Source organism: Mirounga leonina, unplaced genomic scaffold (genome assembly GCF_011800145.1).
Source record: "Mirounga leonina isolate KUSES-001 unplaced genomic scaffold, KU_Mleo_1.0 Mir_101529, whole genome shotgun sequence".
Classification (NCBI taxonomy): domain Eukaryota; kingdom Metazoa; phylum Chordata; class Mammalia; order Carnivora; family Phocidae; genus Mirounga; species Mirounga leonina.
In genome coordinates, this window is record NW_023270143.1 from 3,198,457 (window position 1) to 3,226,406 (window position 27,950).

Consider the following 27,950-nt stretch of genomic DNA (forward strand, 5'->3'; position numbering starts at 1 on the left):
AAATAAGTGACACCATGAAACGTTCCAATGTCAGAATTATTGGGATACCTGAGGGGGTGGAGAGAGACAGAAGACTAGAAGATATATTTGAGCAAATTGTAGCTGAGAACTTCCTTAATCTGGGGAATCAAACAAACATTAGTGTCCTAGAGGCAGAGAGGATCCCTTCCAAGATCAAGAAAAACAAGCCAACATTGTGCATGTAATAGTAAAACTCACAAATCTTAGAACCAAGGAAACCATCTTAAGGGCAGTTAGGGGGAAGACATTCCTTACATACAGAGGGAGGAACATCAGAATAATGTCAGGCCTATCCACAGAGACCTGGCAAACCAGAAAGGCCTGGCAGGACATATTCAGGGTACTAAACAAGAAGTACATGCAACCAAGAAAAGTTTATCCAGCAAGGCTGTCATTCAGATTGGGTGAGAGATAAAGAGCTTCCATGAAGGACAGAAACTGAAAGAATATGTGACCACTAAGCTGGTCCTGCAAGAAATATTAAGGGGGTTTCTCTAAAAGGAGAAAGACGTCAAGAGTGATATACACAGAAATTTACAGGGGCTATCTATAAAAACAAGGTCTTCACAGGCAAAATAATCACAATTAATTCATATCTGTCAATAATCACTCTCAATGTGAATGGCCTAAATGCTCCCATAAAATGGCACAAGGTTGCAGATTGGATAAAAGGACAGGACCCATCCATATGCTGTCTACAAGAGACTCATTATGGACCTAAACATATCTCGACTGAAAGTGAAGGGATGCAGATCCATCTTCCATGCCAATGCCTCAAAAGAAAGCTGGGTTAACAATTCTTATATCAGACAAATTAGAATTTAAACTAAAAACTGTAGTTAGAGATACAGAAAGACATGATATTATTCTTAAACGGTATATCCAACAAGAAGATCTAACAGTTGTAAATATCTACATACCCAGCATGGGAGCAAACATCTACATAAGCCAAAGGTTCACCAAAATAGAGAGTCATATTGATAACAATATGTTAATTGTAGGAAACCTGAATACTCCACTCTCAGCAATGGACAGATCGTCTAAGCAGAAAATCAACAAAGAAATAAGAGCTTTGAATGACACCCTGGACCAGATGGACCTCATAGATATATACAGAACACTCCACCATAAAACAACAGAATACTCATTCTTCTCGAGCTCACATGAAAATTCCTCCAGAATAAACTACATACTGGGTCACAAATCAGATCTCAATGGATACCAAAAGATTAAGATTGTTCCCTGCATATTCTCAGACCATAATGCTTTAATACTGGAACTCAATCACAAGAAAAAATTTAGCAGAAATTCAAACACTTGGAAGCTAAAGACCACTCTGCTCAAGAATGTTTGGGTCAATCAGGAAATCAAAGAAGAACTTCAACAATTCATGGAAACCAATGAGAATGAAGGCACATTGTTCCAAACCTATGGGATACTGCAAAGGCGGTCCTAAGGGGGAAATACATAGCCACCCAAGCCTCACTCAAAAAAATAGAAAAATCCCAAATTCACCAACCAACTTTACATCTTAAGGAACTAGAGAAAAAGCAACAAATGATGCCCAAGCCACACATTAGGAGAGAAATAATTAAAACTAGAGCAGAGATCAATGAATTGAAAACCAGAAACAGTAGATCAGATCAACGAAACTAGAAGTTGGTTCTTTAAAAGAGTTAATAAGATCAATAAACCACTGGCCAGACTTATCCAAAAGAAAAGAGAAAGGACCCAAATTAATAAAATTATGAATGAAAAGGGAGAGATCACGACTAACACCAAGGAAAGAGAACAATTATTAGAAATTATTATCAACAACTATATGCCAATAAATTGAGCAACCTGGATGAAATGGATGCCTTCCTGAAAGCCTATAAACTCCCAAGACTGAAACGGGAAGAAATTGACAACCTGAATAGGCCAATAACCAGTAAGGAGATTGAAGCAGTGATCCAAAACCTCCCAAAAAACAAGAGTCCAGGGCCTGATGGATTCCCTGGGGAATTCTACCAAACATTCAAAGAAGAAATAATACCAATTCTACTGAAGCTGTTTCAGAAAATAGAAACAGAAGAAAAGCTTCCAGACTCATTCTATGAGGTCAGCATTACCTTAATCCCCAAACCAGGCAAAGACCCCATCAAAAAGGAGAATTTCAGACCAATATCCCTGACGTATATGGATTCTGAAATTCTCAACAAGATCCTAGGTAATAGGATCCAACAATACATCAAAAGGATCATCCACCACGACCAAGTAGGATATATCCCCAGAATGCAAGCATAGTTCAACATTGGGAAATCAATCAGTGTGATACAACACATAAATAAGAGAGACAAGAACCACATGGTCCTCTCAATTGATGTAGTAAAAGCATTTGAGAAAATACAGCATCCTTTCCTGATTAAAAGTCTTCAGAGTATAGGGATAGAGGGAACATTCCTCAGGTTCATAAAATCCATCTATGAGAAACCCACAGTGAGTATCATCCTTAATGGGAAAAAGCTGAGAGCCTTTCCCTTCAGATCAGGAACACGTCAAGGATGCCCCTGCTCACCACTATTGTTAAACATAGTACTAGAAGTCCTAGCAACGGCAATCACACAACATAAAGAAATAAAATGTATTCAAATTGGCAAAGAAGAAGTCAAACTCTTTTTTCGCAGATGAAATTATACTTTATGTGGAAAACCCAAAAGACTCTACCCCCAAATTACTAGAACTCATACAGCAATTCAGTAATGTCATAGGATACAAAATCAATGCACAGATATCAGTTGCTTTCTTATACACTAACAACGCAACTGTAGAAAGAGAAATTAGAGAAATGATTCCATTTACAATAGCACCAAAAACCATAAGATACCTCAGAATAAACCTAACAAAAGAGGTAAAGGATCTATACTCTAGGAACTACAGAACACTCATGAAAGAAATTGAAGAAGACACAAAGCGATGGAAAAACATTCCATGCTCATGGATCCGAAGAATAAACATTGTTAAAATGTCTATGCTACCCAGAGCAATCTATATCTTCAATGCTATCCTGATCAAAATTCCAATGACATTTTTCAAAGTGCTGGAACAAACAATCCTAAAATTTTATGAAATAAGGAAAGACCCCAAATCGCCAAGGAAATGCTGAGAAAGAAAAACAAAACTGGGGGCATCACGTTGCCTGAATTCAGCTATATTACAAAGCAGTGATCACCAAGACAGCATGGTACTGGCACAAAAACAGACATATAGACCAATGGAACAGAATAGAGAGATATGGACCCTCAACTCTATGGTCAAATAATCTTCGACAAAGCAGGAAAAATATACAATGGAAAAAAGAAATTCTCTTCCTTAAATGGTGCTGGGAAAATTGGATAGCCACATACAGAAGAATGAAACTGGACCATTCTCTAACACCATACATGAAGATAAACTCAAAATTGATGAACGACCTCATGTGAGACAAGAATCCATCAAAATCTTAGAGAACATAGGCAGTAACCTCTTTGACATTGGCCACAGCAACTTTTTCAAGATTCATCTCCAAAGGCTAGTGAAACAAAAGCAAAATGAACTTTTGGGACTTCATCAAGATCAAAAGCTTTTGCACAGCAAAGGAAACAGTCAACAAAACAAAGAGGCAAACCACAGAATGGGAGAAGATACTTGCAAATGACACTACAGATAAAGGGCTGGTATCCAAGATCTATAAAGAACTTCTCAAACTCAACACCCAAAAAACAAATAATCAAGTCAAAAAATGGGCAGAAGACATGAGCAGACACTTATCCAAAGAAAACATACAAATGGTTAACAGACACATGAAAAAAAGTTCATCATCATTAGCCATCAGGGAAATTCAAATCAAAAGCACATTGAGATTCCACCTTACACCAGTTAGAATGGCAAAAATGGACAGGAAGAGAAACATCAAATGTTGGAGAGGTTGTGGAGAGAGGGGCACCCTCTTGCACTGTTGGTGGGAATGCAAGTTGGTAGAGCCATTTTGGAAAACAGTGTGGAGGTGCCTCAGAAAATTAAAAATAGAGCTACCCTATGACCCAGCTATCACACTTTTAGGCATTTACCCCAAAGACTCAGATGTAGTGAAAAGAGGGGCCATATGCACCCCAATGTTCATAGCAGCAATGTCTGCAATAGCCAAACTGTGGAAAGAGCCGAGATGCCCTTCAACAGATGAATGGGTAAAGAAGATGTGATCCATATATACAACGGAATATTACTCAGCCATCAGAAAGGATGAATACCCAACTTTTGCATCAACATGGATGAGACTGGAGGAGATTATGCTACGTGAAATATGTCAGGCAGAGAAAGTCAATTATCATATGGTTTCACTTATTTGTGGAACATAAGGAATAGCATGGAGGACATCAGAAGAAGGAAGGGAAAAATGAATGGGGGAAAATCGGAGGGAGAGATGAGCCATGAGAGACTATGGACTCTGAGAAACAAACTGAGGGTGTTAGAGGGAAGGGGTTTAGGGAGATGGGTTAGCCTGGTGATGGGTATTAAGGAGGGCATGTACTGCATGGAGCACTGGGTGTTATTTGAAAATAATGAAGCATCGATCACTACATCAAAAACTAATAATGTATTGTATGGTGACTAACATAACATAATAAAATTTAAAAGAAAAGAATTCTCAAGGAGGCATCTTTCAGTTCAAAATAATAAAAGGTTATTTTTATATACTGCTTACTCTGTGTCAAATGCAGTTCTAAGTATGTTATATATATTTATTATGTTAAACATAATCCTCTGAATATCTCATGAGGTAGGTACAATTATTATTCCTATGTTATACAGATATGTTAAATAACTTGTCCAAGGTCACACAGCTAGGAAATGGTGAAGCCAGTATGCACACCCAGCCATTGTGCTTCTAAAGTATTCCATTCTACAATCTTTTATTGAGTACTTGTCATATAAGGAGCACTATGCTCAGAGCTAAAAGTACAAAGATGATTGGAACTACTGATGATTGAACTTCAGACTTCAAGGAACTGAAGTCAAATGCATGAGACTGCCATATAAAAAGGTAGGTGTACTACATATAATATAGTCAGCTTCATGAAGGAAGTATAACAGAGTGCTGTAAGGGCTGGAAAAGGGCCCCTCAGCCCAAAATGGAGGTTCAAGGAAAACTTCCTGTTGATGTAATGAAAACTTCCAAATTTCATCTGGGCCCTGTGGAAAACTTCTTTGTTCTATTAGCAACTTTGCCATAGGCACAGGAAGAGGAGGCAGGCTTGCTATATATTTATTGATTCATGGGTTAGACCTCCCCTAAGCCAAGGTGACTAATAAAGGAACTCCTGAATTGGGAGGAGAATTTCATTCAGTCATTGTTTACTAAAGTTTAATTATTTATATTTTGCCTTCATGACTTTATCTGTGTATCGCCTGTACCATTATGAGCTTAATGTGGTTCCTTAAATAAATTGATTTATTTTACTAAAATTATCAAAAGTAGCACTACCTCCATGTCACTGCAAATGGCAAGATTTCATTCTTTTTATGGCTGAGTAATATTCCATTGTATATATGTACCTCATCTTCTTTATCCATTTATCAATCAATGGCACTTGGGCTGTTTCCACACTTTGGCTCTTGTAGATAATGCTGCTATAAACATCGGGGTGAATGTATTCCTTTGAATTAGTATTTTTGTATTTTTTTGGTAAATATCTAGTCATGCAATTGCTGGATCATAGGGTATTTCTTTTTTGAACTTTTTGAGGAAGCTCCATACTGTTTTCTGGAGTGGCTCCATCAATCAGAAAAAGACAAATATCATATAATTTCACTCATATGTGGAATTTAAGAAACAAAACAAATGAGCAAAGGGCAAAAAAAGAGAGAGAGAGGCAAATCAGGAAACAAACTCTTTTTTTTTTTCTAGGTTTTATTTATTTATTTGACAGAAGGAGAAACAGCGAGAGAGGGAACACAAGCAGGGGGAGTCAGAGAGGGAGAAGCAGGTTTCCCACGGAGCAGGGAGCCCGATGTGGGGCTCGATCCCAGGACCCTGGGATCATGACCTAAGCTGAAGGCAGACGCTTAATGACTGAGCCACCCAGGCGCCCCTGGAAACAGACTCTTAACTATAGAGAACAAACTGATGGTTATCAGAGGGAAAGTGGGTGCAGCATGGGTTAAATAGGTGATGGGGATTAAGGAGTGCACCTGCTATGATGAGCACCAGGTGTTACACAGAAGTTTTGAACCTGAAACTGATATTACACTGTATGTTAACTAACTGGAATTTAAATTTTAAAAATAGCACTACCGGGGCACCTGGGTGGCTCCGTTTGTTAAGTGTCTGCCTTTGGCTCAGGTCACGATCTCAGAGTCCTGGGATTGAGCCCTGCATCCTGCTCCCTGCTCAGCGAGGAGTCTGCTTCTCCCTCTCCCTCTGCCTCTCCCTCTGCTTGTGTTCTCTCTCAAATAATGATAAAATAAAATCTTTTGAAAAATACATACATAGGGGCGCCTGGGTGGCTCAGTGGTTGAGCGACTGCCTTCGGCTCAGGTCATGATCCCAGGGTCCTGGGATCGAGTCCCGCATCGGGCTCCCTGCTCTGCGGGGAGCCTGCTTCTCCCTCTCCCACTCCCCCTGCTTGTGTTCCCTCTCTTGCTATGTCTCTCTCTGTCAAATAAATAATAAAATAAAATCTTAAAAAAAAAAGAAAAATACATACATAAATAAATAATAGCACTACCATAAATAGAAAGTAAGTTTTACTGTCCATAAATAGAAGACAAGCATAAAAATAAATGCATACTATTAGAAAATATTTAGTGTACCATCTAAAATAATCCTTATTCCACTATTAGTATGCATACCACATGTTGAAAAATACTAGATGAAATAACCTCTTCAGGCCTTTCCTACAACAACATTCTGTGCTTAAGTGAATATTTCTTGTCTCCAATGTGTGCCTCCAATGTCTTATTTTCAGCATATTTGTGTTTCTTCTTTCAACCTCTTGTTCACATTGTCTTGATAATTCCAGCTTTGTGTTTCGAACATGGAAATAGGTGTAGTCGACTATATCCCCATGACATACTAATTAGACTTTTTTCCCAGATCAAATCATTTATCTCACCTTAGGAAGTGAATTACTACTGCTAATCTCTCTGCCTTACTGTTTTAAATTCACTGCTAGCCTGACTAAAGAAGGTGATGTCTTCTCATTGTAGCTTCATGGTAGGCTTCTCCAACAATATTTGTGATATTGACTTGAGAGGAAGGACTACTACAATACAGGAGCAGAGGAAGGAAAGAATAAGGGTGCAGTACTTCAATATGTGTGTTACTGGAAAGGTTTTAAGTAAGCACCAAAGACACAATGCCCTACTTCTTTCTTTTTTCCATTTTACTTTCTGAGGGATGTGATAAGACTGCAATGGGCATAAGGGTGAAAACCAATCTCCCACTGGTCTGGGGAAAAGTGGGAAATGGACACAACTCCTCTGTTAGGGATGTGAGAGCTGCTTGTGATAATGCAAGGATGAAAAACATGAGCCTGCCTTTTGGTGACCTGCAGAGCCTGGTGCCTCTCTCAAGTAGCTCAGTGATTAAGAAGTTCCAGTTCTCAAAAAAAAAAAAAAAGAAAGAAAGAAAAGAAAAGAAAAAAAAAGTTCCTGTTCTCCTCATACATTTCCTTAGACACTCTTATATATTTATCTGAGAATGAGAATATTTTTCTTTTACACTAAATAGGATCCTTCCCTGACTCAGGAATATACATTTTGGGGAGCAGGCCAAGCATGTTATTCTTTTCCTACAGATGAGGTTGAGGCTCCCAGTTTTTCTGCTTTGGCTTGTTTGTTAATTATAAAGCTTCTTACCTCCTCCAATTTATAGGTGTGGTATCATCTAGATCTAGTGTGAAAAATCCATGCATATCCAACCCCCTGGCCCCAACACACACACACACACACACACACACACCACACAACTAGTCAAGGTCTTTGCTCATAAAGTTATCAGCCTGAGTACAACTAAACTTGTAAAACTTAGCAGGTCTGCTAAAGCTTGCCTGGGATGGTACTCTACCAGGAGAATTTCATACCCTGGTCATCTGCTCCTTGCCCATTGGCCATTCCTAAGCTGAATTTAATCATGTCTCTGAATGTCTCAATTAAGCAGTTTAGTTATTAATTTTTATAAGTTGGTTTGTTCATATATACAAGGATGGGAGTTATGCAAAACATGGAGGCATGTTCCCAATATCAATGGCCAGAAAGAGACTCCATGGCTCGTAGATTTAAGAGCTGCCATTGCTAAGAATAATAATTATCCTTCATTGAATGCTTTCTTTGTGCTGGTCACCCCGTTTTGTAGGCTATAATTTCATTAGGGGCAGCTAGAGGTTTTGTGAGGCCTGAAGCTTATATAACTTTGGGGATCCTCTTCAAGAAAAACACACTGGACCATCCCAGAGTCTTGAAAAGAGCTCATTCAGCTGAGGGGTCCTGAAGCTCAAGCATCATTAATTTCACTGTAAAGCCAATTCTGCATCTCATTTAATCATTTTGGCAACTCTGAGAAATAAGTACTAGTACTAGCAGTATACCTTTATTTATTTATTTATTTTAAAGATTTTATTTATTTATCTGAGAGAGAGAATGAGAGAGAGAGCATGAGAGGGAGGAGGGTCAGAGGGAGAAGCAGACTCCCCACTGAGCAGGGAGCCTGACATGGGACTTGATCCCGGGACTCCATAATCATGACCTTAGCTGAAGGCAGTTGCTTAACCAACTGAGCCACCCAGGTGTCCCTAGCAGTATACCTTTAAAAAAGATAGATGAGGGGGGAGAAAAAAGATGGCGGAGGAGTAGGGGACCCTATTCCAACCGGTCCCTGGAATTGAGCTGGATATCTACCAGACCACTCTGAACACCCACAAAATCAGCCTGAGATGTAAGAAGATAGATTTGGATCTCTACAAACAGAATATTTCAGGCAGTTGGTTTTGACATACAAAGCAGGGAGCCCTGATTCCGTAGGTAGATATCGGAGGATAAACGGAAGGGGAAGGGAGCTGAGTGGTCAGGATCCTACACCACGGGTGAGCAATAGACTACTGCACTGGGGATGAGGCACAGACTCGCAGTCCAGTAGCGGCGAGGAAAGGACTTTAGGGCAGCCCTGTGGATGGAAACCCAGAGTGGCAGGGCCACACATGCGAACTGGGGGTGGCTGGTGGTTTTAGAAGCACAAAGGGCAAAGATGTGCCCCAACCTGGAGGCGAGGATTGGGAAGGCTGCTGAGGGGCACACAACCCAGGATGCTGCAGTTGATAGCAGAAACTGAGATAGTGTGGCCTGGAAAGCTCACTGAAGAACAGACTGTGATCTCTCTGCTCTGAGGCAGAGGGTTGGAAATGATCTCTCCTGCTCTGACTCTCAGAAGAGATACAGAAAGTGCCAGGGAAAGCTGCAAGAGAACAAAAGCCTCCCAAAACAGTTTTTCACTGAGCCCATCCACCCCCCACAGGGGGCAGGGCAACTCTGCCCAAACAGGGTTGCCTGAGTAACAGTGGGGCAGGCCCCTCCCACAGAAGACAGGCTGGGAAAACAAGAGGCCAGCAACCCTAAGGTCCCAAGAAAACAGGTGCATCTTGCTTGGGTTCTGGTCAATAATTTGGACTCTATACATTCCCTCAACCACCCATCAACAGAATGACTAAGAGGAGGAACCCCCAAAATAGGACAGACTCAGAGACTATGACTTCTGCCACAGAGATAAAGATAGATTCAGATATAACCAAGATGTCAAAGATGAAATTCAGGCTAGTAATTGTGAAGACGATAGCTAGGATGGAGAAATCGATTAGTGGCAACATAGAGTCTCTAAAGGCAGAAATGAAAGCTGATATGACAGAACTTAAAAATGCTATCAGTGAAGTCCAATCTAATCTAAATAATCTAACAGCTAGGGTAAGCACGGCAGAAGAAAGAATTAGTGACCTAGAAGACCAAATAATTGATAAAAAGGGAAAAGAGGAGGCCAGGGAAAAACAACTCAGAATCCATGAAAGAATCAGAGAAATAAGTGACACCATGAAACGTTCCAATGTCAGAATTATTGGGATACCTGAGGGAGTGGAGAGAGACAGAGGACTAGAAGATATATTTGAGCAAATCATAGCTGAGAACTTCCTTAATCTGGAAAATAAAACAAATATTTGTGTCCTAGAGGCAGAGAGGACCCCTCCCAAGATCAAGTAAAACAGGGCAACAACCTGGCATGTAATATTAAACTCTCAGATCTTAGAACCAAGGAAAACATCTTAAGGGCAGTTACGGGGAAGAGATACCTTATGTACAGAGGGAGGAATATCAGAATAACATAAGACTTATCCACAGAGACCTGGCAAGCCAGAAAGGCCTGGCAAGACATATTCAGGGTACTAAACGAGAAGAACATGCAGCCAAGAATACTTTATCTGGCAAGGCTGTCATTTAGAATGGATGGAGGGATGCAGAGCTTCCAAGACCAGCAGAAACTGAAAGAATATGTCACCACTAAGCCAGCCCTGCAAGAAATATTAAGGGGGGTTCCATAAAAGGAGAAAGACCCCAAGAGTGATATAAAACAGAAATTTACAGGGACAATCTATAAATACAATGTCTTCACAGGTAACATGATGGCAATTAAGTCATATCTTTCAATAATCACTCTCAACGTGAACAGCCTAAATGCTCCCATAAAACAGCACAGGGTTGCAGATTGGATAAAAAGACAGGACCCATCCATATGCTGTCTACAAGAGACTCATTTTGAACCTAAACATACATCCAGACTGAAAGTGAAGGGATGCAGATCCGTCTTCTATGCCAACAGGCCTCAAAAGAAAGCTGGGGTAGCAATTCTTATATCAGACAAATTAGATTTTAAACTAAAGACTGTACTTAGAGACAAGAAGGACATGATATTATTCTTAAAGGGTCTGTCCCACAAGAAGATCTAACAATTGTAAATACGTCCCCAACATGTGAGCAGCCATCTACATAAGCCAACTGTTAACCAGGATAAAGAGTCATATTGATTAAAAAAAAAAAATGTTAATTGTAGGAGAACTCAATACTCCACTCTCAGCAATAGACAGATCATCTAAGCAGAAAATCAACAAAGAAACAAGAGCTTTGAATGACACACTGGACCAGAAGGACCTCATAGATATATACAGAACATTCCACACTAAAACAACAGAATACTCATTCTTCTCGAGTGCACATGGAACATTCTCCAGAATAGGTCACATACTGAGTCACAAATCAGGTCTCAACAGATACCAAAAGATTGAGATTATTCCCTGCATATTCTCAGACCATAATGCTTTAATAGTGGAACTCAATCACAAGAAAAAATTTGGCAGAAATTCAAACACTTGGAAGCTAAAGACCACTCTGATCAAAAATGTTTGGGTCATTTATAGCAGCAATGTCCACAATAGCCAAATTATGGAAAGAGCCAAGACGTCCATCAACCGATGAATAGATAAAGATGTGGTATATATATCCAATGGAATATTATGCAGCCATCAAAAGGAATGAACTCTTGCCATTTGCAACGACGTTGATGGAACTAGAGAATATTATGCTAAGAGAAATAAGTCAATCAGAGAAATACATGTATCATATGATCTCACTGATATATCTCAGGAAACAAACTAAGTGTTGCTAGAGTGGTGGGGGCTGGGAGAGATGGGGTGGCTGGGTGATAGACATTGGTGAGGGTATGTGCTATCATGAGTGCTGTGAACTGTGTAAGACTGATGAATTACAGACCTGTACCTCTGAAACAAATAATACATTATATGTTAAAAAAAAAAAAAAAGAAGAAGATAGTAGGAAGGGAAAAATTAAGGGGTGGAGATCAGTGAGGGAGAAGAACCATGAGAGCCAATGGACTCTGAGAAAGAAACTGAGGGTTCCAGAGGGGAGGGGGGTGGGAGGATGGGTTAGCCTGGTGATGGATATTAAAGAGGACATGTATTGAATGGAGCATTGGGTGTTATACGCAAAAAATGAATCATGGAACACTACATCAAAAACTAATGATGTAATGTATGGTGATTAACAAAACATAATAAAATTAAATTAAAAGAAAAAACATGTTTGGGTCAACCAGGAAATCAAAGAAGACCTTAAACAATTCATGGAAACCAATAAGAATGAAAACACATCGGTCCAAAACTGATGGGATACTGCAAAGGCAGTCCTAAGGGGGAAATACATAGCCATCGAAGCCTCACTTAAAAAAAAAAAAACAACAGAAAAATCCCCAATTCACCAACTAACTCTACACCTTAAAGAACTAGAGAAAAAGCAATAAACGATGCCTAAGCCACGCATTAGAAGAGAAATAAAGATTAGAGCAGAGATCAATGAATTAGAAACCAGAAACACAGAAGATCAGAACAATGAAACTAGTAGCTGGTTCTTTGAAAGAATTAATAAGATTGATAAACCACTGGCCACACTTATCCAAAAGAAAAGAAAAAGGACACAAATTAATAAAACTAGGAATGAAAAGGGAGAGTTCATGACTAACACCAGGAAATAGAAACAATTATTAGAAATTATAATCAACAAGTATATGCCAATAAGCTGAGCAACCTGGATGAAATGGATGCCTTCCTGGAAACTTATAAGCTGCCAAGACTGAAACAGGAAGAAATTGACAACCTGAATAGGCTAATAATCAGTAATGAGATTGAAGCAGTGATCAAAAACCTCCAAAAAAAAAACAAGAGTCCAGGGCCTGATGGATTCTGTACGCAATTCTACCAAACATTCAAAGAAGAAATAATACCTATTCTACTGAAGCTGTTTCAGAAAATAGAAACAGAAGGAAAGCTTCCAGACTCATTCTATGAGTCCAGCATTACCTTAATCCCCAAACCAGGCAAAGACCCCATCAAAAAGGAGAATTTCAGACCAATATCCCTGATGAATATGGATTCCAAAATCCTCAACAAAATCCTAGCTAATAGGATCCAACAATACATCAAAAGGATCATCCACCATGACCAAGTGGGATTTATCCCCGGGATGTAAAGGTGGTTCAACATTCGTAAATCAAGCAGTGTGATACAACACATTAATAAGAGGAGAGAAAAGAACCACATGGTCCTCTCAATTGATGCAGAAAAAGCATTTGACAAAATACTGCATCCTTTCCTGAATAAAAGTCTTCAGAGTATAAGGATAGAGGGAAGATTCCTCAAGTTCATAAAATCCTTCTATGAAAAACGTACAGCAAATATCTTCTTCAATGGGGAAAAGCTGAGAGCCTTTCCCTTCAGATCAGGAACATGTCAAGGATGCCCACTCTTGCCACTATTGTTCAACATAGTATAAGAAGTCCTAGCAACAGCAATCAGACAACAAAAAGAAATAAAATGTATTCAAATTGGCAAAGAAGTCAAACTCTCTCTTTTGGCAGATGACATGATACTTTATGTGGAAAACCCAAAAGACCCCACCCCCAAATTACTAGAACTCATCCAGCAATTCAGTGATGTGGCAGGATACAAAATCAATGCACAGAAATCAGTTGCTTTCTTTTTTTAAAAAAAAAAAGGTTTTATTTATCTGAGAGAGAGAATGGGAGACAGAGAGCATGAGAGGGGAAGGGTCAGAGGGAGAAGCAGATCCCCCACTGAGCAGGGAGCCTGATGTGGGACTCGATCACGGGACTCCAGAATCACGACCTGAGCCAAAGGCAGTTTCTTAACCAACTGAGCCACCCAGGTGCCCCAATCAGTTGCTTTCTTACACACTAACAATGCAACTGTAGAAAGAGAAATTATAGAATCGATTCCACTTAAAATAGCACCAAAAACCATAAGATACCTTGGAATAAACCTAACCAAAGAGGTAAAGGATCTATACTCTAGGAACTACAGAACACCCATGAAAGAAATTGAAGAACACACAAAAAGATGGAAAAACATTCCATGCTCATGGATCGTAAGAATAAACATTGTTAAAATGTCTATGCTACCCAGAGCAATTTATACCTTCAATGCCATCCTGATCAAAATTCCAATGACATTTTTCAAGCGCTGGAACAAACAATCCTAAAATTTTTTGGAATCAGAAAAGACCCTGAATTGCCAAAGAAATGCTGAAAAAGAAAAACAAAGCTGGGGGCATCACGTTGCCTGATTTCAAGCTTTATATTACAAAGCAGTGATCACCAAGACAGCATGATACTGGCACAAAAACAGACATATAGACCAATGGAATAGAATAGAGAACCCAGATATGGACCCTCAACTCTATGGTCAAATAATCTTCGACAAAGCAGGAAAAAATATGCAATGGGAAAAAGACAGTCTCTTCAATAAATGGTGCTGGAAAATTGGACAGCCACATGCAGAAGAATGAAACTCGACCATTCTCTAACACCATACACAAAGATAAATTCAAAATGGATGAAAGACCTCAATGTGAGACTCAACTCCATCAAAATCCTAGAAGAGAACATAGGCAGTAACCTCTTGGACATCGCCCACAGCAACTTCTTTCAAGATACATCTCCAAAGGCTAGTGACACAAAAGTAAAAATGAACTTTTGGGACTTCATCAAGATAAAAAGCTTCTGCACAGCAAAGGAAGTAGTCAACAAAACAAAGAGGCAACCCTCAGAATGGGAGAAGATATCTTCAAATGACATTACAGATAAAGGGCTGGTATCCAAGATTTATAAAGAATTTCTCAAACTGAACACCCAAAAAACAAATAATCAAGTCAAAAAATGGGCAGACGTCATGAACAGACACTTCTCCAAAGAAGACATACAAATGGCTAACAGACACATGAAAAAATGTTCATCATCATTAGCCATCAGGGAAATTCAAATCAAAACCACACTGAGATACCACCTTACACCAGTTAGAATGGCAAAAATCGACAGGGAAAGAAACAACAAAGTTGGAGAGGTTGTGGAGAAAGGGGAACTCTCTTACACCATTGGTGGGAATGTAAGTTGGTACAGCCACTTTGGAAAACAGTGTGGAGGTGCCTCAGATGATTAAAAATAGAGCTACCCTATGACTCAGCAATTGTACTACTGGGTATTTACCGCAAAGACACAGATGTAGTAAAAAGAAGGGCCATATGTACCCCAATGTTCATGGCAGCAATGTCCGCAACAGCCAAACTGTGGAAAGAGCCGAGATGCCCTTTAAAAGTTGAATGATAAAGAAGATGTGGTCCATACATAAAATGGAATATTAGCCCTCAGAAAGGATGAATAGCCAACTTTTGTATCAACATGGATGGGACTGGAGGAGATTATGCTAAGTGAAATAAGTCAAGCAGAGAAAGTCAATTATTATATGGTTTCACTTATTTGTGGAACATAAGGAGTAGCATGGAGGGCATTAGGAGAACGAAGGGAAAAATGAAGGGGGGGGAAATTGGAGGGAGAGATGAACCATGAAAGACTATGGACTCTCAGAAACAAACTGAGGGTTTTAGAGGGGAGAGCGGAAGGGGGATGGGTTAGCCCGGTGATGGGTATTAAAGAGGGCATGCACTGTATGGAGCACTGGGTGTTATACGAAAACAATGAATCGACTGCATGGAGCACTGGGTGTTATACGAAAACAATGAATCATGGATCACTACATCAAAAACTAATGATGTATTGTTTGGTGACTAACATAACATAATAAAATAAAATTTAAAAAAAGCTAGATGAGGAAATTGACTTATAGAGAAGTAAAGTCACTTGCTCAAGGTTGTACAGATTGTAATTTGTCATTGTTTTTCTCTCACAGTCTCCTTCCAGGCTTTTTCCTCCTCATCTAACTAGATTTCCTTCTCCAAAAATATCTTTTATCTTTTTCTGGCAATAAACTTAGCACTGTCCTCTGGGATGTGTGGGGAACTTAACATTTGCTCAACATTAACAGAGGGGTAAAAGGTCTCCTCTTTGCTGAGCCCTCAGGAGGAATGTGCCCTCTGGGGACCTGCAGAGGAAGAAGGAAGTGGGTGAGGAGGGCAATTTTGTTCCCATTAGATTTGAGCTATGCATCGGGTTTAGTTACAATTTTGTTGTTCCATGAACAACAGTAACTTAAGAATTCAGGCTTTTCTGATTATATATTGTTTGACTTCCCTCTTGTCCTCAGACCAGCTCTACCCTTCTGAGCCCCTTGATTCCCCTCACTCTCCCCACCCTTCCTCAGTTCACCCTATTCTGGCCCACATTTTTCTCAACCCCAGCTTCTTAAGCCTTTTTGGTTGTTGTTTTACTAGGAGCTGGGAGGGTGGAGTCCTCTTTCTGAGGCATTTCCTCCCCTCCCTCTCTCCAGCCCTCAGACTGGGTTCCACCCTAGTAGTTTGTCAGCTGGCTTTCAAAAAAAAAAAAAAAAACGTGGGGGAGAAGCAGGAGGATGAAGAGGAAGAGGGAAAAGGAAGAACAGTATCTTGCGGGCCCTTACACATGGGATATCTGCATATCTCTTAGCTGTTGTTCATTAGGTTCCTTGCTTAATTTAACTCTTATATTCTTCATCTGACTGATTGGGTATAGAGGAAAGCACAGGCTATTACTTTAAGCAGACAGTCTCCCTAAGGCTTAGGATGGGATGGAAGGAGTTGAAGATATTGCAAGTCGCTATTCAGTTTATTTTTTAAGCCAGCTAATAGAAAGGAGAGCCTGTGGTGCTTCCTAGGAGAGGGAAACTGATCACAACTTCTAGTTCTTCATACCTCCTCCCCCACATCCTTTCCTGTGACTTACACAACACCAGCCACATGACGATAATTGACATGTCAAGAGGCCAAGTATAAAGTAAAAGTTTTGCCTTTGCCCTTAACTATGGTCATGAGGTACACAGTTCCCTGTGAGCCATCTTTGAGTCCTAATTTGAGACAAAAGCCAGTTCTAGAAGACTGAAGGGAAATATGGACTAATGTGCTGCTTGGTGAACTAAGGGTTCCTTCACTGGAGGCTCTTGCAAAGACGGACGTTCTCCTTTCTCCCCCTAACAGCATGGTTCTTGATATAACACAATATCTACAATATCCATTTTATTGACTAAATGTATAGAAGACTCTTGGGTTTGTTTTCCAAGTTTCAATAATTTATGTTTTACAGAAACCAAATTTGCCATCTGAGGTCTTAGTTTCCCCACAAATAAAGTTGAAGCAGTATTACTAAAAAGCAAACAAAAAACTTGGGCTTAAAATAAATTAAAGAAAGACTGTTAATAAGAATGTAAACTGTTTAGTTATCTGCAGATGAATATGGCTTCCTGAGAAGCTTTTCCAGATTGGACAAGGAACTCATTATGACCTTGAGGCACACATATCTTAAATCAGGAATTGTACTGGCTACTCTTTAAAATTTTACTTCAGTTACATGCTGATTTTCATCTGCACATCATGAAAATGCATTATTTCTTGCTATAAACAGTTCAACTTCCTTTCATGCACTTGAATCTAAGAGAAAACTTTCTAGTGTTGCTAAAAAAATCGTTGGTTGGAGTAGTGAGAATCCTATGTTGAGTAGAACTCCCCAAATTTTATACATTGAGATACTAAGTCTCCACGGGATAAAGTGATGCATTTTTAAAGAATGTGTGGAGAGTTGTACACTTGTCTATATGGTTTCTTGTCAACACATCTTACTTTGTAAGCTAAGCAGATGGTGGAAAAATATGGTATAGTAAGATAGGGAGTTCTTTATAAAACCCCTACTACAGGGATATTCTTTTGTTCAACAGGGATATGATTTCATTCAACAAATGCATATTCATGTTATTTAATCTCTGTCCCTTAGTTTCCTCATCTGTAAAATGGGGATAGTAACAATACCTACCTATAGGTTGTTAGAAGGATTCAATGACTATATGTGTATGTAAAATATATATGTATATATGTTTGTATACATATACATGTATGAGGGAGGGAGAGAGAGAATATGCTTAGAATAGAGCTTGGCACATAGTTAATGCTCAGTAACTATTATTATTGTGAATAATAATACCGGGTACCCAGGTTACAGAAATGATGCTGCTTAGTGCCTAACCTCAGGGACTTTATAATCTAGTAGGGGGAGGCAATTATATCAACAAATACGTGCACTGAGGTAGAGAAGAGCACAGAGGAAGCAATGATTAGTTTTGCATGAAGGAATTAAGTAAAGAAGGGAGATGATCTTCAATTAGTCCTTTCAAGAAGGTGGATAGAGATCTTAGGCCATTTCAGACAAAGAAAGCAAGATGAGCCAAAGTATAGAGGATGGAACAAGGCTGGCATTCTCAGGGATTTGTAATACAGGTAAGCAGCAAAAGCTCTGCTGCTTGAGAAGTAGGTAGATTTCAGATTACAGCAGATTAAAGGTAAGTCTCAGCATGCTGCTTTAAAGGCCACGGTGCATGTTGATTCCATTCAAGTAGTTAGCAGGTGAACTACAGCAGGGAGAACAGAGAATTTGGGACAGACTAAGAGAAGATAAGATGATTAGAAGACATTCAGGTAGAAATATTAAGCAAGTGGACATATATGTGTTGGGAAGTACTGGGCTCTGAATCTCAATTTCTTTACTTATTTATTTTTATGTGGGATGAGTCCCACATCCATTTCCTTGCTCAGCTGGGAGCCTGCTTCTCCCTCTCCCTCTGCCTGTTGCTCCCCCTGCTTCTACATGCTCTCTCTCTCTCTGACAAATAAATAAATAAGTCTTAAAAAAAAAAAAAAAACAAGGAAAGAAAGAAATGAGAAATGATGAATGTAAAAGCACCTGGCCCAGTGACTTTCCCATATTAGGTACTGAATATACAGTAGCTATTATTATTTATTCTGTTCCTCTGCTCTCTCACTCCCTCTGCTTTGTTTCTTGTTTCTCTTCTCTTCCCTCTCCTTTAAAAGAATTGTGGTAGAGAAGAGGCACTGAAAAGAGCTTGTGGTTGCTTGTGACTTCATGGCCTCCTATTAAAATGAGCTAGAGAGGGACTTTCAGGCAAGGACAAAGAAATCCTGGAAATGTGGCTGTTATCCATAGGAATCAGCTCTACAGGGATCTTTACCAATGCTCGGCTAAGAGGCGGTGTCAGGGTGTTGAGAGCTTTCTGTTTCACAATTCCTTCAATTCTTCCTTCTCCACCCACTCTTTCACCCTCACCTTCTTCCCTTATCTCTTGTGAGAAAATGCCCCCAGCTCCCTTCTTCTTTGCTCTTATTCTCCTCCCTTAGAAGATACTGTAACCTCGCTGTCCTTGCTGGTGTCATACTGTTACCATGGAGAGCGGGGACGGGTAATTATCGCTTACAGTTGCCAGCTTTCTTGCTCTTCCCTTTTCCCATTCCTCTCTTCCTAGAGAGCCCCCACCCAGTATCCCCGCATGCCTTTCATCCTCCCCTGGTAGGTTAGCTTAACCAGAAAGGATAGGTGACCAAGCAGTGTGCTTGTAAGCCTCTTCCTGGGACCAATAAGGAAGTGAAATTGATTCGAGTTATACCTGCTGCTGCTGGAGACGGAAGCGGCCGCCAAGGGCGAAGCCAGAGCTCTCCGCCCAGGGCCCCGCCCCACCCCTTCCCTTCTCCCTTTCTGTTCTCAAGCCCCACCCTTCTCCACCTTCTCCCACCGCACTCTCCTCTAGCGGCCTGCCTGTCCCATTTAAGGAACTCCATCCTCATAAGAGTCACACCTCTCCTCTGGATCTAGCTGGACTAGAGACAGAGTCACCCCATCCACTCAGGTCGCCTAGCGAACACTTTAGGTTCTGACCCGCATGGGCGCGAGGTCCCTAATGGGACAACTTAGGTGCCTTTAAGAAACCTCGCCCCAGAGAACCCTCACAAATTGTTACCATTTTTTGCTGAAGCCTCTCCCCTGAGCTGAGGGTGCCTGTATATGTTTCCACCAAACGTAGACATTTGCTCTCTGCCCCCGGCCTTTTTTAAAGGAAGGAGCTGGGGTGTGTGGCGTCAACTGCCGCAGTAAAGGGATCTCCTTGAAGTATCTTCTCGTGGGTGTCTTGAAGGAGTCCTTCTCTGCCTCAACTTTGTATTCAAGTAGTATTTGGGGATTTGGCTTGGTTTTCTTGGCTCCTACCCCAGTCCTCCTTTCAAGGGTGTGTGGAGTTCAGAGATGGGTGGAGAGTGGGCTTGGCCGGAACTGAATTAGCAGAGATGAAAGGGAAACGGAGGATCCTCAGCCTTGGCCACTTCGACCTGGCGAATTCACTTTATTTTTAGCCGAGGAAAAGATCTGCATTGGAAGCAGGGGGAAGATTCTTTTTAGGAAGTCTGCTTTGCTAACCTACCCCCAATCCCCGAGTTTGGGGTTGGATGCTTGAGGGCTTTGTTTCCCTTATTTTATTTTATTTTTTTTTAAGGGTAGTCTAGCTGTGTCTGAATTGACTCCCTCTGCTCTGGCCCTCCTCCCCATTTTCCGGCCAGGAGAAAGAGAGGAGGTGGGGGCCCGGGAAAGAGAAGGCGAGGGCTAGTCGCCCGGTGCGCTGACAGGGGCAGGTGTGAGAGAGATAGCTGTCTTCGATCGGCTCAGGAGTATGAGCTTCCCAGAGGACAGCATGAGCTCCGGACACTTCAGGGGTCACCAGCTAGCGACATGAATGGTAAGTGACTCCAGGGTTAGAACCCACACACCCCTGTCTCCTGATCTGAATTCTACCCCGCACCCCCATACCTCTTTAGGTTTTAGCAGCCGGGAGGAGGGTTGGGGAACGAAGGGTATGAACACTATGTGGAATCAAATGAAACCCAAGGAAAAAATGACTTTGCTAAAGGGCTGAGCAAAGAGGGGCTAGGAAGGGGAGAAGCACTTTGGGGGAGACTCGAGGGAGAAATGAGTGGGGGGCCAGGAGTGGATAGATTTGTCTAATTTAATCCGTCCCTGGCTCGGCCATCTCAGTTCTCCTTAAGGAGAGGTTTGTCTTTGACTTAACCCTACGCAGCCAAAGTTGCAGAAAGAGAGAACAGAGTTCAGAAGGCCAACGCTCCCAAGTAACCCTCTAAGCAGTAGAGGATACCTAGAGATGCTTCAAAAAGGAAAGAAGAGCGGGCAGGGGGTGAAGTTCCTACCAGGGGCTACCGGGGGTACTGAGCGGCAGGCCCCTGGAGGCAGCCTCTGGGTCAGAGCTGCTTTGGGCGTGCAGGCTCTTTAAGGAGGGGCTGAGCTTGGTTAGAGGAGGAGTCTAGGTCCCACCCTGGCTCTTTAAGACAAGGCCAAGGGAGTTGGTTCCTCTGTGTAGATGGAAGATTGGACTGAATTGCTGAGGTTGCTGTGGCGAATCGACTTGCAATGGTCATTTGGAAGAGCTGTCCTTTTTGTGGTCTTTTTTTTTTTTTTTTAATTCTAAGAATTTGAGGAAATATAAATCGCAAAATAAATAAAATCTATTATTTGGAAAAATAAATTCAAACAGATGGTCCAGGGAATGGTCCCCTGTTTCCTTTGGTATTGTCTTTATTGTAAAGGAAAACATTAAGCACGTGTCTGATGTCACTCAGTGTGATAATAACTTGACCAAGAGAATAATCTCTAAATTTGAATTTAATACTGATAGAGACTGTGATGGTTTGGGGTAACAGACAGATCTGATTTGAAACCCAATTACCACTGCTTACTAGTTGCATGACCCTGGGCAATGCTTTTCTCCTCTAGAGAATGCCGATTGATAATGTTATCTCAAAAGATACTTGAATAGATTAAATACCGTGGTGTATGTGACAGAGGCTGCAAGTACCTCTTAGTCTTACTTCATTTTCCTATTCAGTTTGAGACTTTCCCTGGAGCACTATTAATAGAATTAGTGTTTCCTTGTTTGTTTTTTTTCCTAAAGATTTTATTTATTTAATTTATTTGAGAAAGAGAGAGAGAGAGAGAGAAACAGCATGAGAGAGGAGAGGGTCAGAGGGAGAAGCAGGCTCCCCACTGAGCCGGGAGCCCGATGGGGGGGACTCCATCCCAGGACTCCAGGATCATGACCTGAGCCAAAGGCAGTCACTTAACCAACTGAGCCACCCAGGTGCCCTAGTGTTTCCCTGTTTTTTAAAACTTCTTGCAGATGGGATGAAAGGAGACCTCAGAAGACTGAATTAGCTTGCCCTAAGGCTGAGGCTAGAACACAGCTTTTATTTGCTTCTGATTTAACATTGTTTCCACTGGACTTTATTTTTGAGAGAGAGAGGGAGAGAGCAGGAGCACAAGCAGGGGGAGGGACAGAGGGAGAAGCAGACTCCCCGCTGAGCAGGGAGCCTGATGTGGGACTCAATCCCGAGGACTCTGGGATCATGACCTGAGCTGAAGGCAGATGCTTAACCACCCAGGTGCCCCCCACTGGACTTTAGTACCACTGAGAGAAAGAGCCACTAGCTTACCTTTCACCCTGATTCTTCTGGCAACTTAACCAAGATGATATAACCAACAGGACCTTTGGACAGCAGAATCCAGTGACTCACAAATGACCTCATTCCATTCTTCAGAATTTTGGGGGTAACCCTTTTATATGAGGGTTGTTAATCTTTGGTGACTCTTGGGGACACAGAGAATAGGCTGGGAACAGTGTCTTCAGGTTAGCTTGAAGGGCAGAGAGCAGATAACAGGAAGGAGAGAAATATAAAGTAAAAGTGATGTGTACATCTAGTCCCTCCTCAAGACCAAACTGGTTAATGTCTCTACTTCTAGAGTTCTGGGGAGCTATAGGTCCCTCTTTCAGGATACATTGGAAAGAAAATTGGATAAAAAACGTGAACTAGATCACCACTACCACTTTCTTCCCCCTAGCCCCCATCTTTCTAGTATATGCATTTCTGAGATGGGGCCCTTGTTGGTTCAGCTAATTGAATTCCAATAACCAAGCAAACCAAGCCTGGTACAGTCATCATTTCTCTCTCCATATTGTATGTCTGGTGGTGAGAAAGATCAACCATTTATTCTTTATCCTTCCAGCAGGGGCATCATTATTATTTGACACATTCATATTTGCCCTTGCCTTGAGTCAGGTGTAGTTGATTACTTCACTTAAATTGATGAATAATGAGAAGATTGCCTTTGGCTATATAATTCATTTGGCAAATATGTGTTGACATGCTATGTGTCAGGCACTGAAAAATTTGTTAAAAATTCATTTTTAACATTCATTCCTTATTAAATACCTTAATGTCTTAAGTCTTAAATGTCTTCAGTGTCTTTTTATTGATCTATTTTTTTAATTTTTAAAACTTTATTATGTTATGTTAGTCACCATACAATACATTTGATGTGGTGATCCATGATCCATTGTTTTCGTGTAACACCCAGTGCTCCATGTAGTACATGCCCTCCTTAATACTCATCACTGGGCTAAAACATCCCCCCTCCCCTCCAAAACCCTGTTTGTTTTTCAGAGTCCATAGTCTCTCATGGTTCATCTCCCCCTCTGATTCCTCCCCCATTTTTCCCTTCCTTATCCTAATGTCCTCCATGCCTTCCTTATGTTCCACAAATAAGTAAAACCATATGATAATTGACTTTCTCTGCTTGACTTATTTCACTTAGCATAATCGCCAGTCCCATCCATGTTGATGTAAAAGTTGGGTATTCATCCTTTCTGATGGCTGAGTAATATTCCATTGTATATATGGACCACATCTTCTTTATGCACTCATCTGTTGAAGGGCATCTCAGCTCTTTCCACACTTTGGCTATTGTGGACACTGCTGCGAAGAACATTGGGGTGCATATGGCCCTTCCTTTTACTACATCTGTGTCTTTGGGGTAAATACCCAGGAGTGCAATTGCTGAGTCATAGTGTAGCTCTATTTTTAATTTTTTGAGTAACATCCACACTGGTTTCCAAAGTGGCTGTACCAACTTGCATTCCCACCAACAGTGTAAGAGGGTTCCCCTTTCTCCACAACCTCGCCAACTTTGTTGTTTCTTTCCCTGTCCATTTTTGCCATCCTAACTGGTGTAAGGTGGTATCTCAATGTGGTTTTGATTTGAATTTCCCTGATGGCTAATGATAATGAACATTTTTTCATGTGTCTGTTAGCCGTTTGTATGTCTTCAGAGAAGTGTTTTTTCAAATCTTCTGCCCACTTTTGACTTGATTATTTGTTTTTTGGGTGTTGAGTTTGAGAAGTTCTTTATAGATCTTGGATACCAGCCCTTTATCTGTAGTGTCATTTGCAAATATCATCTCCCATTCTGTGGGTTGCCTCTTTGTTTTGTTGAATGTTTCCTTTGCTGTGCAAAAGCTTTTTATCTTGATGAAGTCCCAAAAGGTCATTTTTGTTTTTGTCTTGCTAGTTTTTGGAAATGTATCTTGAAAGAAGTTGCTGTGGCCGATGTCAAAGAGGTTACTGCCTACGTTCTTCTCTAGGATTTTGATGGATTCCTGTCTCACATTGAGGTCTTTCATCCATTTTGAGTTTATCTTTGTGTATGGTGTTATAGAATGGTCAAGTTTCATTCTTCTGCATGTGGCTGTCCAATTTTCCCAGCACCATTTATTGAAGAGACTGTCTTTTTTCCATTGCATGTTTTTTCCTGCTTTGTTGAAGATTATTTGACCATAGAGTTGAGGGTCCATATTTGGGCTCTCTATTCTGTTCCATTGGTCTATATGTCTGTTTTTGTGCCAGTATCATGCTGTCTTGGTGATCACTGCTTTGTAATATAAAGCTTGAAATCAGGCAACGGGATGCCCCCAGCTTTGTTTTTCTTTTTCAACATTTCCTTGGTGATTCGGGGTCTTTTCTGATTTCACAAAATTTTAGGATTGTTTGTTCCAACACTTTGAAAAATGTCATTGGAATTTTGATCGGGATGGCATTGAAGGTATAGATTGCTCTGGGTGGCATAGACATTTTAACAATGTTTATTCTTCTGATCCAAGAGCATGGAATATTTTTCCATCTTTTTGTGTCTTCTCCAATTTCTTTCACGAGTGTTCTGTAGTTCCTAGAGTATAGATCCTTTACCTCTTTGGTTAGGTTTATTCCAAGGTATCTTATGGTTTTTGGTGCTATTGTAAATGGAATCGTCTCTCTAATTTCTCTTTCTACGGTTGCATTGTTAGTGTATAAGAAAACAACTGATTTCTGTGCATTGATTTTGTATCCTGCCACATTACTGAATTGCTGGATGAGTTCTAGTAATTTGGGGGTGGAGTCTTTTGGGTTTTCCACATAAAGTATCATGTCATCTGCGAAAAAAGAGAGTTTGACTTTTTCCTTGTCAATTTGAATGCCTTTTATTTCTTTTTGTTGTCTGATTGCTGTTGCTAGGACTTCTAGTACTATGTTGAACAATAGTGGCAAAGGTGGGCATCCTTGACATGTTCCTGATCTGAAGGGAAAGGCTCTCAGCTTTTCCCCATTGAGGATGATATTTGCTGTGGGTTTTTCATAGATGGATTTTATGAACTTGAGGAATGTTCCCTCTGTCCCTATATTCTAAAGAGTTTTATTCAGGAAAGGATGCAGTATTTTGTCAAATGATTTTTCTGCATCAATTGAGAGGACCATGTGGTTCTTCTCTCTCCTCTTATTAATGTGTTGTATCACACTGCTTAATTTGCAAATGTTGAACCACCTTTACATCCCGGGGATAAATCCCACTTGGTCGTGGTGGATGATCCTTTTAATATATTGTTGGATCCTATTAGCTAGGATTTTGTTGAGGATTTTGGAATCCATATTCATCAGGGATATCGGTCTGAAATTCTTTTTGATGGGGTCTTTGCCTGGTTTGGGGATTAAGGTAATGCTGGCCTCATAGAATGAGTTTGGAAGTTTTCCTTCTGTTTCTATTTTTTGAAACAGCTTCAGTAGAATAGGTATTATTTCTTCTTTGAATGTTTGGTAGAGTTCCCCAGGGAATCCATCAGGCCCTGGACTCTTGTTTTTTGGGAGGTTTTGGATCACTGCTTCAATCTCATTACTGGTTATTGGCCTATTCAGGTTGTCAATTTCTTCCTGTTTCAGTCTTGGCAGCCTATAGGTTTCCAGGAAGGCATCCATGTAATCCAGATTGCTCAGTTTCTTGGCATAGAATTGTTGATAATAATATCTAATAATTGTTTCTATTTCATTGGTGTTAGTCGTGGTCTCTCCCCTTTCATTCATCATTTTATTAATTTGGGTCCTTTCTCTTTTCTTTTGGAGAAGTCTGGCCAGTGGTTTATCGATCTTATTGATTCTTCCAAAGAACCAACTTCTTGTTTCTTTTATCTGATCTACTGTGTTTCTGGTTTTTAATTCATTGATCTCAGCTCTAATCTTAATTATTTCTCTTCTAATGCGTGGCTTAGGCATCCTTTGTTGCTTTTTCTCTAGTTCTTTAAGGTGTAGAGTTAGTTGGTGAATTCGGAATTTTTCTATTTTTTTGAGTGAGGCTTGGATGACTCTGTATTTCCCCCTTAGGACCGCCTTTGCAGTATCCCATAGGTTTTGGACCAATGTGTTTCGTTCTCATTGATTTCCATGAATTGTTTAAGTTCTTCTTTGATTTCTTGGTTGACCCAAACATTCTTGAGCAGAGTGGTCTTTAGCTTCCAAGTGTTTGAATTTCTGCCAAATTTTTTCTTGTGATTGAGTTTCAGTTTTAGAGCATTGTGGTCTGAGAATATGCAGGGAATAATCTCAATCTTTTGGTATCGGTTGAGCCCTGATTTGTGACCCAGTATGTGGTCTATTCTGGAGAAAGTTCCATGCGCGTTCGAGAAGAATGAGTATTCTGTTGTTTTAGGGTGGAATGTTCTATAAATACCTATGAGGTCCATCTGGCCCAGTGTATCATTCAAAGCTCTTGTTTCCTTATTGATTTTCTGCTTAGGTGATCTGTCCATTGCTGAGAGTGGAGTAGTGAGGTCTCCTACAATTAACGTATTGTTATCAATATGACTCTTTATTTTGGTTAACAGTTGGCTTATGTAGATGGCCGCTCCCATGTTGGGGGCATAGATATTTACATTTGTTAGAGCTTGTTGGATAGACCCTTTAAGAATGATATAGTGTCCTACTGTCTCTAACTACAGACTTTAGTTTAAAATCTAATTTGTGTGATATAAGAATTGCTACCCCAGCTTTCTTTTGAGGTCCGTTGGCATGGAAGATGGATCCCCATCTCTTCAATTTCAGTCCGGATCTATCTTTAGGTTCAAAATGAGTCTCTTGTAGACAGCATATGGATGGGTCCTGTCTTTTTATCCAATCTGCAACCCTGTGCCATTTTATGGGAGCATTTAGGCTATTCATGTTGAGAGTGATTATTGAAAGATATGAATTAATTATCATCATGTTTCCTGTGAAGACATTGTTTTTATAGATTGTCCCTGTAAATTTCTGTTGTATATGACTCTTGGGGTCTTTCTCCTTTTATAGAACCCCCCTTAATATTTCTTGCAGGGCCGGCTTAGTGGTCACATATTCTTTCAATTTCTGCTGGTCCTGGAAGCTCTGCATGTCTCCATCCATTCTAAATGATAGCCTTGCCGGATAAAGTATTCTTGGCTGCATGTTCTTCACATTTAATACCCAGAATGTGTCTTGCCAGGCCTTTCTGGCTTGCCAGGTCTCTGTGGATAGGTCTGACATTATTCTGATGTTCCTCCCTCTGTACGTAGGAATCTCTTCCCCCTAACTGCCCTTAAGATGGTTTCCTTGGTTCTAAGATTTGCGAGTTTTCCTATTACATGCCGGGGTGTTGGCCTGTTTTCCTTGATCTTGGGAGGGGTCCTCTCTGCCTCTAGGACACAAATGTTTGCTTCATTCCCCAGATTAGGGAAGTTCCCTGCTAGGATTTGCTCAAATATATCTTCTAGTCCTCTTTTTTTCTCCAATCCCTCTGGGATTCCAATTATTCTGACATTGGAATGCTTCATGGTGTCACTTATTTCTCTGATTCTATTTTCATGGTT

At 40.5% G+C, this 27,950-nt stretch overlaps 1 protein-coding gene across 1 annotated transcript in view; it reads left to right on the plus strand.

Annotated features, from left to right (window-relative positions):
* The first annotated feature begins 18,914 nt into the window (after positions 1-18,914).
* The window catches only part of KLF8 (Kruppel like factor 8), an 87,245-nt gene continuing 78,209 nt past the window's right edge, over positions 18,915-27,950 (plus strand). The window contains exons 1-2 of the mRNA XM_034991493.1: positions 18,915-19,337; positions 20,421-20,660. Coding sequence (XP_034847384.1) covers positions 20,654-20,660 — 7 coding nt within the window. The 5' untranslated portion in view covers positions 18,915-19,337; positions 20,421-20,653. The remainder of the gene's footprint in view (positions 19,338-20,420; positions 20,661-27,950) is intronic.